This window comes from Bufo gargarizans, chromosome 4 (genome assembly GCF_014858855.1).
Source record: "Bufo gargarizans isolate SCDJY-AF-19 chromosome 4, ASM1485885v1, whole genome shotgun sequence".
Classification (NCBI taxonomy): Eukaryota; Metazoa; Chordata; class Amphibia; order Anura; family Bufonidae; genus Bufo; species Bufo gargarizans.
The window spans coordinates 525,130,822-525,145,999 of record NC_058083.1 but is presented as its reverse complement, the minus strand read 5'-3'; the positions used below and the strand labels follow the sequence as shown (position 1 = coordinate 525,145,999).

General features: G+C 44.6%; 2 protein-coding genes across 2 annotated transcripts; one reads left to right on the top strand and one right to left on the bottom strand.

The window, feature by feature from the left end:
* Nucleotides 1-256: 256 nt before the first annotated feature.
* On the bottom strand, nucleotides 257-3,128 carry LOC122934444 (hemoglobin heart muscle subunit alpha-type-like). Its single transcript, XM_044289911.1, has 3 exons — nucleotides 3,034-3,128; nucleotides 733-937; nucleotides 257-382 (listed from the first exon to the last, which is right to left on the bottom strand). The coding sequence occupies exons 1-3, from the start codon at nucleotides 3,126-3,128 to the stop codon at nucleotides 272-274; spliced, it is 411 nt and encodes a 136-aa protein (XP_044145846.1). The 3' UTR covers nucleotides 257-271.
* A 7,739-nt stretch (nucleotides 3,129-10,867) lies between these two features.
* LOC122934059 (hemoglobin heart muscle subunit alpha-type-like) lies at nucleotides 10,868-13,580 on the top strand. Its single transcript, XM_044289206.1, has 3 exons — nucleotides 10,868-11,090; nucleotides 12,993-13,197; nucleotides 13,470-13,580. The coding sequence occupies exons 1-3, from the start codon at nucleotides 10,996-10,998 to the stop codon at nucleotides 13,578-13,580; spliced, it is 411 nt and encodes a 136-aa protein (XP_044145141.1). The 5' UTR covers nucleotides 10,868-10,995.
* Nucleotides 13,581-15,178: the final 1,598 nt, after the last annotated feature.

Sequence of the window (15,178 nt, the reverse complement as noted above, 5' to 3'; positions counted from 1 at the left end):
CATGTCCTTATAGCTGTAGGCTTGATGGAACTTGTTTTGCAACAGCTGAGGCCCACAGATTGGGTATTCCCGTCTACTGGATTCTGTGGTGTAGAAGACATTATTGACCAAATTCACAGTTACAGAAGCTCAGACTAAAAATACCAGGAGACGGGATGTACAAGTATATAATAATTTATTACAGATCAGGAGAAGAGATCCCGGGTCATGGAGACATCAGTATCATGGAGGACAAACGCATGGACATAGATCTGAGGAAGAATCCTTCCGGTCAGCTGGAGATCAGGGCAACAGCAACCTCATTGAGGAACTTGTCACAGGCCGACTTGTCCACATCTGGGAAATGCTTGACGATGACCTCCAGGAGACAACCACACAGCAGCTGGGGATGGAGGATGGAGGATGGGAGTCAGTGCACGGTCAACATTTCCTATAAGGATGGGGGTGTATTTGGTTTTGACAAGTCTAGCCCTCTCTCACCACCAGAGCTGGCACCAGTCTTGGGGATGGATGATGGGAGTCATTGCATGCTCAACATTACAACAATTCTGATAGGAATGGGGGTGTATTTGGTTGTGACTGGTCACACACACACACTTGCCCATGGGTTCTGTAGTGCAAAACCATTGACAGTTAATGTGGAGTAACTGCAATGCCAGATAAAGTCATGGACAAGAGTGGTGCCATTTTTAGCAGACTTTCTAACCACCACTGGACAGATCTGCTCCTCACCTTGATAGTGTCCACACTGAGCTTCAGCTTGTTGGTGTGCATCTCCCGCAGTGTGGCCAAGTTCTCCTGTAGTTTTCCATAGTGGTTGAGGGCATCATTAATGGCGTGGATGATCTTCCCTCCATGTGTCTTCAGATCCTGACTGCCAGGGGTCACGTTCATGTGAGTGAAGTGGGACTTTGTGTCTGGATGGTGCTGGAAGAGACTGAGGAGAGAGGGGAACGGTCAGTGTTAAAGCCTCATGCAGACGTCCTTGGAACACTGTCCATGAGATACCGACTAGCATTGCAGGAGCGCACGGAGCCATTGGTTGCTATGACACCGTGCGCTCCTGCAATGTCAGTCCGGTATCTCCCATGGACATCTGCATGATGCTTTAGGGTGCATTCACATGACCATATGCATTTTGTGGTTCTCAAAACATTATGCAAAATGCAGATAACTTTTTGCAGACCCATTGTAACGCCTTGTCCACAAAATTGATGAAGAAGTGGATATGTATCTTGTGGGGCCACAGAACAGACATATGGAGTCTGACAGCAGACTGTTCACCACATTTTTTCTGGCCCCACTGAAATGGAAGGGTCTGAAAAAAATTGTGGACCATAAATACGGTTGTGTGAATGGGGCTTTATATGAGAACATGTTCCAAGATGTCTAGACAGTATGATTTGGGGAAGGGGGGCCACACCCTGAGGAACAACTTAGTATAAAATCTTGCAGAAGTAGAACCTCAATCCATGGTTCATTTCACCTGGTTAACCTTTTAACAACCAGCACCGTACATGTACAGCGCTGGCAGGGTCTTTAAAGATGGCGTCCGCTCCTGACCGCTGCAGGCGCCATAGTCACCTGCTTCTTATAGCAGACACCCGCAGCTCATGTCCACAACCAGCAGTAATGCCGATCGCGGACATTTAACCCCTCAGATGCCATGGTCAATCCTGACCACGGCATCTGAGCTCCCTGAAAACCAAAACCGTGCGCTTTCGGTTATGCTCCGGCTCCCCCGTGTGGCGATCGGAGGAGCTGGAGTGTATGCAGCAGCCCCCATCTTTGTGAATGGCCGGCGGCTGCTGCATAGTATTTCCTATGGAGCCCTTGCCTGAATAGAGCTCCATAGGAATCTAGTAAAATCATCATAGATTCCAATGTTAGTGCATTGGAGTCCATCGTAATAGCAATCCAATGATTGCATGTTATAGTTCCCTATGGGAACTATAGAAAAGTAAAAATAAATATAAAAAAAAATCACCCCCCCCCCCCTTTTTCCAATAAAAATAAAGTACTAAAAAAAAAAAAAAAAAAAAAACTAAACACCTCATGGGTGTCGCAATGTCCGAAAATGCCCATAGTATAAAAATATAAAGATATATTTCCCATACGGCAAACAGCAAGACTGGGGGGAAAAAAACGCAATACAAAGTATACATATAAAAAAGGTATCACAGGATTCATGCTGCTGACCTGTAGAAAAGTAACTGGTCAGTTTTATCACACATCGAACGTCAAAAAAAAAAAAAAAAAAAACACACCCTCATATGGCTGTGAACAGAAAAGGTAAAAAAAAAAAAAAGTTACGGCTCTGGGAAGGCAGGGAGCGCCAAAATAAAATGCAAAAAAAATAAAACTCTGGTCCTGAAAGGGTTAAATATTAAAGGGCTTGAGCAGTATAAACAGGATCAGCACCAGCCACAAGATGTCCTACTTCAGCTCAGATCCACTCATGGAATACTGATAGCACTTATCACCTTCACCACATCACCCAAATCTCTGGATGGTCAAAGAACACTTATGGTTTATTGTGTTTTCCTGAAATATACAAGGTGGGGTCTAATATACAGATAGGAACCAAAATGTTTCTGGATCAATATTGTAACTAATAAAACAAGTCTATACCTCAGGTCAACAAGACGGACATTGAGGAGCAAAGAGGGACAGAGGAACTTGGATCAAAAAAAAAAAAAAAAAAAAAAAGGGACTGTCCCCCCAAAAGAGGAACACTTGGGAGGTCTGCCTTCACCCCTCAAGCTGCCATTCACAGGAAAGAAGTTAACTTCATGAGAAGTCCTTAGACATCTATGGACATGCAGTATTATTTCTAGCAACACATTCCCTTTCCCCAAGAAACATGCATGCTCAGCCCCATTCCTGGATCAGTTTTTCACATTTAAGGAAGATTCCAAGCTAATCGGATACATTGTTGCATGTAGTGCAGGGGGCGGAGCTCCAGGTGTAACAATGTATCAGCTCCTCCTTCCCAGCCCCTTGTAGCAGTGACTATCTGGCTCTGCCGCTCACCTCTCCATGGCTTCACCTCCAATCTTCTCAGCGTCAGCGTCAATCTTCACAAACAAGGGCTCCAAAGCCGCCTTCTCAGCATCTGATAGCGCCATCCTGGGATGTGAAGCTGCAGCACAAGGGCCAATCTGCACTGAGGGGCCCCAGACTCCATCATCACCTTTATATAGGGAGGAATGGCTGCGGATCCAGCACACCTGGGGCCCTACAGGAGAGCCCGACAACCTGGCCTGGCTGACAACTCCTGGACTGGAGTGCAGACACAATCAGCTGGCGGCTCCTGTAGACTCCTTTCATCTGAGAAGACGCTCGTGTGTATAAGGACGCCTTCACACGCTGCAGATTTTGCTGCTGAATTTTCTGCAACTGAAAATCAGTTCTTACATTTGAATGGGGCGGCAAGCACATGGGTTTCTGAAGGCCGCGTTCAGGTGAATGGAACTCATTTTCAATCATGGAAAGTTCTGCAGCAAAATCCGCAGCGCGTGCAGCCAGCACTTTGCACCATTGGGCGCTCAGTTTTTGCGGCGGATCTGCACTCTTTCCAAAAGCAGAGGATGAAATCGGCTGCAAATCTGATCAAAATGCTCATCTGGTCTGCAGCAGAATTTCCACAGTAGGAAAATCTGTAAGCGTACAACCACGCGGCGCGGTCCTGATGCGGTCATGTTACAAACTGCATCATCTCATTTCCCAATAGAAGTCAATGGGGAAAGGTTCCTGAGACTGACCTGGCGCTTTCTAAGTTGTGATGACTGCAGCTGATTTATGTGCGGGTGACTGCACGTAAATCATGTCCTGCTGCTTGTGGGGCTGACCACATGAGGTACACAGTTGATCAGCCCCTGGCGGTATATGTTTGACATACTTTACCACGTGTCACTTACTATTTGAAGTTTATCAGAACGGTGAAGAACCACGAACATTGACAACAGTTCAAACACCAGTCCATAAACAATCACAGACTCAAAAACACTACCTAACTGCAGCATGATCACAACACAACCGTACTGTGTGGTCGTACCCTCGCGAAAGCAGCTCCGGACTAACAATCTTCATGACCGGGCCCCATTCCTGTCGGCCACACCGCTAGTCGACACTTTGGGGTGCATTTCATGATCGTCTTTGTTTCCGCCTCCGCAGCTTGAGAATTATCCTAATTTATGATGAGGCGTGCGCTTAGCAGAAAAACTCTACCAGCCCCAGGCATACATGTTAGTAAATTTGCCAGGACCATAGTCACAACCTCTGAACATCCCTCCCCCCTCCGCCCATGTCCTACTGAATTGTCTTTTTTTTTTTTTGACCGTGATCTGTATGCAGTAATCTCCTGAGCTCCCTCTAGTGGTGGCTGTATATATCTGTATGTAGTAATCTCCTGAGCTCCTTCTAGTGGTGGCTGTATATATCTGTATGCAGTAATCTGCTGAGCTCCCTCTAGTGGTGGCTGTATATATCTGTATGTAGTAATATCCTGAGCTCCTTCTAGTGGTGGCTGTATATATCTGTATGCAGTAATCTCCTGAGCTCCTTCTAGTGGTGGCTGTATATATCTGTATGCAGTAATCTCCTGAGCTCCCTCTAGTGGTGGCTGTATATATCTGTATGCAGTAATCTCCTGAGCTCCTTCTAGTGGTGGCTGTATATATCTGTATGCAGTAATCTGCTGAGCTCCCTCTAGTGGTGGCTGTATATATCTGTATGCAGTAATCTCCTGAGCTCCCTCCAGTGGTGACTGTATATATCTGTATGCAGTAATCTCCTGTGCTCCCTCTAGTGGTGGCTGTATATATCTGTATGCAGTAATCTCCTGAGCTCCCTCTAGTGGTAGCTGTATATATCTGTATGCAGTAATCTCCTCAGCTTCCTATAGTGGTAGCTTTATATATCTGTATGTAGTAATCTCCTGAGCTCCCTCTAGTGGTGGCTGTATATATCTGTATGCAGTAAGCACCTGAGCTCCCTGTAGTGGCGGCTGTATATATCTGTATGCAGTAATCATCTGAGCTCCCTCTAGTGGTGGCTGTATATATCTGTATGCAGTAATCTCCTGAGCTCCCTCTAGTGGTGGTTGTATATATCTGTATGCAGTAATCTCCTGAGCTCCCTCTAGTGGTAGCTGTATATATCTGTATGCAGTAATCTCCTCAGCTTCCTATAGTGGTACCTTTATATATCTGTATGTAGTAATCTCCTGAGCTCCCTCTAGTGGTGGCTGTATATCTGTATGCAGTAAGCACCTGAGCTTCCTGTAGTGGTGGCTGTATATATCTGTAGGCAGTAATCATCTGAGCTCCCTCTAGTGGTGGCTGTATATATCTGTATGCAGTAATCTCCTGAGCTCCCTCTAGTGGTGGCTGTATATATCTGTATGCAGTAATCTCCTGAGCTCCCTCTAGTGGTGGTTGTATATATCTGTATGCAGTAATCTCCTGAGCTCCCTCTAGTGGTAGCTGTATATATCTGTATGCAGTAATCTCCTCAGCTTCCTATAGTGGTACCTTTATATATCTGTATGTAGTAATCTCCTGAGCTCCCTCTAGTGGTGGCTGTATATCTGTATGCAGTAAGCACCTGAGCTTCCTGTAGTGGTGGCTGTATATATCTGTAGGCAGTAATCATCTGAGCTCCCTCTAGTGGTGGCTGTATATATCTGTATGCAGTAATCTCCTGAGCTCCCTCTAGTGGTGGCTGTATATATCTGTATGCAGTAATCTCCTGAGCTCCCTCTAGTGGTGGCTGTATATATCTGTATGCAGTAATCATCTGAGCTCCCTCTAGTGGTGGCTGTATATATCTGTATGCAGTAATCTCCTGAGCTCCCTCTAGTGGTGGATGTATATATCTGTATGCAGTAATCTCCTGAGCTCCCTCTAGTGGTGGCTGTATATATCAGTATTCAGTAAACTTACTGCAGCACTCATAATACCACATTGCCATTAACAATGCATATTGACTAAACAGTGCAGTCATTATTAGTCTCATTAGGGTGCGACATTGCATCCCTGACAGAACTGTGTATCCCTGACAGACTGGGAATGTTAAGTGGCCCTGGAAAAAAAACTAAAAGTGTAACTATAAAAATCTCAAGTGAATGTTTTTTTTTTTTTTTTTTTTGTAAAAAACGCTATGAATTTCATGCATTTTTGGCAATTATTTTTTCAAGTGTGCAGTTTTTTCACTTATTTACATTTTCCTGAGTTTTTTTTCAAGTCAGGCTACTTTCTTATTAGTAGCATACTTCTCCGGCAGGCTGTTCCAGCGGGGGAACAGCCTACCGGATCCACAAATGGGGCTGGAGCGGACTTACGGCGGCACACGTGCCCTAGCGGCAGCATGGATCCCCTCTCTATAACGCATCCCAGGTGTAGGAAATGCAGAGTGGTATGTTACGGCCTAAAATGTCTCTTTATGTGTGTCACGGTGCTCCTACCTGGATACAACTGGACCCCAGGCTTTGGCTCCGAAGCAATAAATAGGGGGAATAATTGAGGGATTTGAAGAAATAACTTGAGTCCAGACCTTAAGATGAAGTTCAATGGCAGCTTTACTTTGAATAAACAGTTTACAGGCTTTGTCTTGGTTCCAGCAGGCTTTAGCATTAAAGGGGTTGTCCGGGTTCAGAGCAGGGCACAGGAGCGCATCGGAGCATGAGATGCTCCGATGCTAGGCTCAGGGATGCTGCCGGGGTGAAAATAACGGTATGTCCGGGTTCAGCTCTGAACCCGGACAACCCCTTTAACTGGCAGGCAAACTCAACTCTGCTTTATCTCTTTCCCTCTGCTGTACTGACAAGCTGACTTGGTAACTTGGCTTCTTCTTTATGCTGCACTTCACTTTTTAGTCGGACTTATCTTCAGCCAAGGAATACATTAGAATCCTGGCAGCTCCAACATGGAGTCTCAACCAACACAAACCAGAACTGCCCCATCAACTTCTGGTAGCAAGCAGAACTGGCCCACTTCTGACCAAAGGGGGGAGAATGGAATGGTGAGTTCCATTCTGTCTAACTATATCTCTGCCGTGTTTGCTGCCACCTAATGGTGAACCAGGCAATTACATGAACAGTTTTTACATAACATTATTATAAATGCACAGTGTATAGGACCTGTGGACAGAAATACATACGATTACATTATATTAGCCCATTAGAGATAGTAGCAGGGTGGAGAAGTGGTAACACCACTCTGGGGTGTTACACATTCCATTTTGATCCTTCATAATGCAAGTCTATGGGCAACATAACGCACCCGTCCTGGTTTCCATTATGCAGGAGTCCATTCGTGCATAATGGGAACCAGGACGGATCCGTTATGCGGCCCATAGACTTATATTATGATGGAATGCAAAACGGAAGCCTTTAACCCCTTAGGGACCCATGACGTACCGGTACGGCATGGATCCCGAGTCCTTAAGGACCCATGACGTACCGGTACGTCATGAGTTTAAATTGAGATTGTGGCGCCCCAGGGGTTAATCCGCACAGGATGGCGGCTGAAATCATTCAGCTGGCATCCTGTCACAACGCCTGGGGGGGTCATATGACCCGCGTATCGGCGATCGCAGCAAACCGCAGGTCATTTCAGACCTGCTGTTTGTTGCGATTTCTGCCGTTTCTGATTGCCGCGGTCCCTGACCGCGGCGATCAGAAACTTTAGTGTGGCACAAATATATAGTTATCACCCCCCCCCCCTGCACCCCTGCATGATTTTAGCCTGGTGGGAGGTGCAGGGGGGGTGTTGCGGGCGGTGTGGGCGGTGCGGGAGGCGGGCGGTGCGGCAGGCGGGATCGCGATCCCCCGCCTCCCGCCGAATAATCGTTGGTGTACAGTGGGTATATCAGGGTGCCAGCACATTGCTGACACCCTGGTATAAACGGCTGACATCTGTGAATGGATAGTACGGACCTCTGTATGGAAAGAGTTAACAGTAAGATGCGGCTCCCTCCCTCTCCCATCGGGGGGCTGCTGTGCCTTTGGGAGAGAGCCCCCAGACAGCCCCCCGAAGCCCCAGTCCTTACCCTTCCCTGTCTGCGAAGTTGTGGCAGACGGGGAAGGTTCCCATGGCAACGGGACGCCTGCTCAGGCGTCCTGCTGTCCATGGTGTTGAACAGATCTATGCTAAAAGCATAGATCTGTTCAGTGTAAGTAAAATACAGTACAGAACCTTATATAGGTTCTGTACTGTATTATACAGACATCAGACCCACTGGATCTTCAAGAACCAAGTGGGTCTGGGTAAAAAAAAAAGTAAGAAAAAGTGAAAAAAATGTGAAAATCTAAAAACACATTTAACACTAATTAAAAATGAAAAAAAAAATAATTCCCTACACATGTTTGGTATCGCCGCGTCCGTAAAGACCTGATCTATAAAACGGTCATGTTACTTTCCCCGCACGGTGAACGCCATAAAAATAAAAAAATAAAAACTATGAGAAAATTGAAATTTTGCCCACCTTACTTCCCAAAAAAGGTAATAAAAGTGATCAAATCAAACCGTCATCTCATCCCGCAAAAAATGAGACCCTACCCAAGATAATCGCCCAAAAACTGAAAAAACTATGGCTTTTAGACTATGGAAACACTAAAACATGATTTTTTTTGTTTCAAAAATGAAATCATTGTGTAAAACTTACATAAATAAAAAAAGTATACATATTAGGTATCGCCGTGTCCGTATCAACCGGCTCTATAAAAATATCACATGAGTTAACCCCTCAGGTGACCACCATAAAAAAATAAAAACGGTTTAAAAAAAGCTAATTTTTGTCATCTTACGTCACAAAAAGTGCAATAGCAAGCAATCAAAAAGTCATATGCACCCCAAAATAGTGCCAATAAAACAGCCATCTCATCCCGCAAAAAATGAGACCCTACATAAGATAATCGCCCTAAAACTGAAAAAACTATGGCTCTTAGACTATGGAGACACTAAAACTTTTTTTGTTTTAAAAATGAAATCATTGTGTAAGACTTACATAAATTAAAAAAAAGTATACATATTAGGTATCGCCGCGTCCGTGACAACCTGCTCTATAAAATTACTACATGATCTAACCTTTCAGATGAATGTTGTAAATAACAAAAAAAAAAAAAACGGTGCCAAAAAAGCTATTTCCTGTTACCTTGCCGCACAACAAGTGTAATATAGATCAACCAAAAATCATATGTACCCTAAACTAGTACCAACAAAACTGCCACCTTATCCCGTAGTTTCTAAAATGGGGTCACTTTTTTGGAGTTTCTACTCTAGGGGTGCATCAGGGGGGCTTCAAATAGGACATGGTGTCAAAAAAACCAGTCCAGCAAAATCTGCCTTCCAAAAACCGTATGGCATTCCTTTCCTTCTGCGCCCTGCCCTGTGCCCGTACAGCAGTTTACGACCACATATGGGGTGTTTCTGTAAACTACAGAATGAGGGCCATAAATAATAAGTTTTGTTTGGCTGTTAACCCTTGCTTTGTTACTTGAAAAAAGATATTAAAATGGAAAATCTGTCAAAAAAGTGAAATTTTGAAATTGTATCTCTATTTTCCATTAAATCTTGTGCAACACCTAAAGGGTTAACAAAGTTTGTAAAATCAGTTTTGAATACCTTGAGGGGTGTAGTTTCTTAGATGGGGTCACTTTTAGGGAGTTTCTACTCTAGGGGTGCATCAGGGGGGCTTCAAATGGGACATGGTGTCAAAAAACCAGTCCAGCAAAATCTGGCTTCCAAAAACCAAACGGCGCACCTTTCACTCTACGCCCCGCTGTGTGGCCGTACAGTAGTTTACGGCCACATATTGGGTGTTTCTGTAAACGGCAGAGTCAGGGCAATAAAGATACAGTCTTGTTGGGCTGTTAACCCTTGCTTTGTTAATGGAAAAAATGTGTTAAAATTGAAAATTAGGCAAAAAAATGAAATTCTCAAATTTCATCTCCATTTGCCAATAACTCTTGTGCAACACCTAAAGGGTTAACAAAGTTTGTAAAATCAGTTTTGAATACATTGAGGGGTGTAGTTTATAGAATGGGGTCATTTTTGGGTGGTTTCTATTATGTAAGCCTCGCAAAGTGACTTCAGACCTGTAGTGGTCCCTAAAAATTGGGTTTTTGTAAATTTCTGAAAAATTTCAATATTTGCTCCTAAAGTTCTAAACCTTGTAACATCCCCAAAAAATAAAATATCATTCCCAAAATAATTCAAACCTGAAGTAGACATATGGGGAATGTAAAGTCATCACAATTTTTGGGGGTATTACTATGTATTACAGAAGTAGAGAAACTGAAACTTTGAAATTTGCAAATTTTTCCCAATTTTTTGTAAATTAGGTATTTTTTAATGCAAAAAAATATTTTTTTTTACTTCATTTTACCAGTGTCATGAAGTACAATATGTGACGAAAAAAACAATCTCAGAATGGCCTGGATAAGTCAAAGCGTTTTAAAGTTATGAGCACTTAAAGTGACACTGGTCAGATTTGCAAAAAATAACCAAGTCCTTAAGGTGAAATAGGGTTGAGTCCTTAAGGGGTTAAGAAGCATTCCGTCTTAATCCGTCATAATAGGAGTCTGAGGGAATCATAACGGATCCGTCTGGTTCCCGTTATGCAAGAAGTTGACAGGACGGATCCGTTATGCTGCTCATAGACTTGCATTATGAAGGATCAAAACAGAATGCCTCTTAAAGTCTTCTATTTTGACTTATGTCTTATGGTTTCCGTTATTTTCCGGAGATCATAACGGAATCCATAATGGTGATGTGAACAAGCCCTAAGAAGACTTCAGTTCCAGGAATACCACCGGCTGATTGTGTCTGCACTCCAGTCCCAGGAGTTGTCAGCCAGGCCAGGTTGTCAGGCTCTCCTGTAGGGCCCCAGGTGTGCTGGATCAGCAGCCATTCCTCCCTATATAAAGGTGATGATGGAGTCTGGGGCCCCTCAGTGCAGATTGGCCCTTGTGCTGGAGCTTCACATCCCAGGATGGCGCTATCAGATGCTGAGAAGGCGGCTTTGGAGCCCTTGTTTGTGAAGATTAACGCTGACGCTGAGAAGATTGGAGGTGAAGCCATGGAGAGGTGAGCACTGTTTTCTTTCTGATGCCGTTTTGGTAAAACTGCTGCTTGTATACAGGTTTCTGCAGTCTAAAGGTCAGTTCACATGATTTTTTTTTTATAAAACCTGTTAATATACCCTTAGGGTGTGTCTATAAGCCAATAAAGCAGGCGTTGTTCAGTGCAGGCAAAATGCATTCATTAAGTGTCTGAACTCAAAACTGCAGCAGTGTGGAGAACTACATAAACTGCATGCAATGTGTTATTTTACCTTAAAGAAGCTATCCTCAGGATAGACCATCATTACCTTGGCAGGGGTCTGAGTCCTGAAACTCCTGCCAGTCAGCTGTTCTGAGCGTAGCTGGCTGCTCACCAAGCACAGCGCCATATGTTGTATAGTGGCAGTGCTTGGTATTGCAGCTCAGCCCCGTTCACTTCAGTAGGGCTGAGCTGCAACTAGGCCATGTGACTGATGTACGGTGATATCACATTGCCTAGGAAGAAGCCATGGCACCCTCTTACAGTTGCTTGGTGTGGTCCTGGATGTTGGACCCTTGCTGACCTGATAGATGACCTATCCTTAGGATGGGTCATCAATATGAATTACTGGGTAACTCCCTTTTAAGTCTTTTATTTTGAGTTCAAACATATTTCCAGGAGTGAACCATAGGGATCTGGAGTTCTTAGTCCTGAAATTTGAGTGAGTGTTACATATTGTAGGGGAAAGTCTTATATTTTGTCCTGAAGTTGCGAGGATTGGGAGCCTGGCTGGCACTCCTTAGGCCTCTTTCACACTAGTGGGGAGCAGTATACTTACCATACGTGCGGCTCCCGGGGAGCTCCAGAATGACGTCAAGGCGCCCCACGCGCATGGATCATGTGATCGCATGGAAACGTCATCCATGCGCATGGGGCGTTTCCATGCGATCACATGATCCATGCGCGTGGGGCGCCTTGACGTCACTCTGAAGCACCCCGGGAGCCGCATGAACGGTAAGTATACTGCTCCCCACTACACTTTACCATGGCAAACAGGACTTTAGCTTTTTCTGAATGGTTACCATAGCTGCCAAGACGCTAAACGTCGGCTCCGGCAATGTGCCGAAACGACGTTTAGCTTAAGGCCGGATTAATGCCTTTCAATGGGCATTAATTCCGGATCCGGCCTTGCGGCAAGTGTTCAGGATTTTTGGCCGGAGCAAAAAGCGCAGCATGCTGCAGTATTTTCTCCGGTCAAAAAAACGTTCCGGTCCTGAACTGAAGACATCCTGATGCATCCTGAACGGATTTCACTCCATTCAGAATGCATGGGGATAATCCTGATCAGGATTCTTCCGGCATAGAGCCCCGACGACGGAACTCTATGCCGGAAGAAAAGAACGCAAGTGTGAAAGCCCTTAGTCGAATCCTGCATCCACCAAAGGGGAATGGTTCCTGTCCCATCCATAACAGACTGAAAACCTAGTAAAATGTGAAGTTGTTAGAAGCTCTATTTTTAGGAGGAGCATTATGTAACACATTCATTGGTGGCCGCTGATCCATGCAGTTTTGGAATAGGACCCCTACATGGTCTCAGAAAACCCCTCTAGTTCCTATTTGTCTCCTTTGTTTTAAAGGTTTGACTTTCTGTGGTTTAGCATGGAAACCTAATGACTTTTCTTCAGTAGTGGTGAGTGAACTTGTGTTCACGTTCGGTGTACAAGGTTTGGGTTATCCATGGATTCTGCTACCTCAGACCATAAGTTATGGTCCAGAATTCTTAGATAACCCAAACTTTGTACACTGAACTTGAAACCACAAGTTTGCTCATCCCTACTCTTCAGCACTAAAGCCTCAGAGCTTCTAGGGGTTAATGAGCTGTGATCAGCAGAAGGTTGCTAATGGGTTTTACTGCTGAGGTCTACCTAATGTTTACACTCTCCTCAGTCTCTTCCAGCACCATCCAGACACCAAGTCCCACTTCACTCATATGGATGTGACCCCCGGCAGTCAGGATCTGAAGACACATGGAGGGAAGATCATCCATGCCATTAATGATGCCCTGAGCCACTATGGAAATCTGCAGGAGAACTTGGCCACACTGCGGGAGATGCACACGAACAAGCTGAAGCTCAGTGTGGACACCATCAAGGTGAGGAGCAGATCTATCCAGTGGTTGGAAAGTCTGCAAAAAATGGTGCCACTCTTGTTCATGGTTGTAGCTGGTATTGCAGTTCCTCCTCACTCACTGTCAATGGTGATGAGCTGCAGACCCATACACAACCCATGGACAACAGTGGTGTTATTTCTGTGGGGGGGGGGGGGGGGGGGGACAGCAGCTAGATTTATCTAAACGAAATATTCCCTATCCTTATAAGAAATGTTATACTGTTGAGCATCCACTGACTCATCATCCATCCCCAGTTGCTGTGTAGTTGCCTCCTGGAGGTCATCGTCAAGCATTTCCCAGATGTGGACAAGTCGGCCTGTGACAAGTTCCTCAATGAGGTTGCCGTTGCCCTGATCTCCAGCTGACTGGGAGAGGGTTCTTACTCCGGATCATGTCTGTGTATCCTGTAACAAGTCTGTCCTCCATGATCTTGGATCTCTAATCTTATGATCTGTGCTGTGACAAATAAAAAAATTTAAACAATGAATTCCTACACTTAGTCTCCTTGTATACTGTGGTTTGAGCTCCTATGATGCTGCATTTAGCCAATGGCTTAACCCTGGTTAGTTAACCTAACTTGACTGACTTTGATAATTTGGGGTTAATAGAGGGGGTTCTTGGTTCAGGAACCTCACTTCTGAAAGAGCCCCTCTGAAGGACCTGTCCAGTATATAGACAACCTGTTGCTTTGAATTGACACTGTGTAATGCTTTAATTCCCCATGTGGAGGTACTGTAGGGAAACTAACTTGCTGCCAGGATTTACAACAGAATACAACTTTATGATGGACTCTATGGACAAATTGGGTTTTTTGATAAAAAAAAACAGCTTCTGAATTGGAAATCCTAATTCGCAAACTATGGTATTGGGCACTGCAGAGAATAGCTACAGAGTATTTCACACTAAGGCCCAGCAAACCAGGGCAGTGACTGTAGTACTCCAGTAGGGCCACAGTTGATTTTGACCAGGTCTAAATCGGTGGTCATGGGTTTTCATCCCAAATGGTCCACTTGGTTTAGCTCCCTTGAATGAATGGCTTCATCCATGTGGTAACTGCACCAAGCATAGACATGCATTGTTGGTATGGTCTGGAGAACTGGACCAAAAATGGGAGGTGGCGTCAGCACAAACTACGCAAAAACATCTGAACAAACACTTACTGTATAATGTTCAGTTAAATGGCCTCCAATGAAGTCTTAAACATTTGATTCAAGTCCAGGGGAGGATAACCATTTACTGGACCTGTGCTCATTCTTGCTTTTTTGCATATAGTGACTTAATTGTTTTAGTCTGTTCAGATTACAACTCAAATGCCCCGAATATCAGGTAACATTATTCTGGATAGCCTCCTTTAATGTCTGGGTGCAAAGTGGGCTATAAGCTGACACTGGACATGTACCATCCAAAACCAGTTTCCCAGCCTTTATCACGCAGTCTAGTTCCTCACCACTGGGGTTTACAATCTAAATTACAAATTAACCTATCGGTATGTTTTGGAGGTATTCCATACAAACATAGGATGCTACCATCCTTGGTTGGCTTCAAACCCAGTGCTAACTACCAAGGCTTAAGGGTTCTTATCAAGTTGACCTTTGTCTTTGCTTCAGTTGCTGGGTAAAACGGCCCACTAGAGAGGATTCACAACATGGCTCTGCTATAATAAGGCACCACAGGTCTAGCAGGAACAACCAAACTTGACATGACGGGCAGAACTAACCATATTGGAATGTAGAGTCCCTATATCTTTTGGAGCAGCCTCTGCTTTGGATGATGAGCTTTGGATATTATATATATTCCCCCTCTTGGAGTATTGCCTGTAAGATATGTCTCCATACACTGCTGGGTTTCTTCAATGATTATTCCTCCAGAGCTTCTCATCTGAGATGGGAGCCATCGGTGGACTTTCAACTTGAAGAATTCCTTATATCCAAAGACTAGGCATAGGCAGCTCCCCCCAATAAAC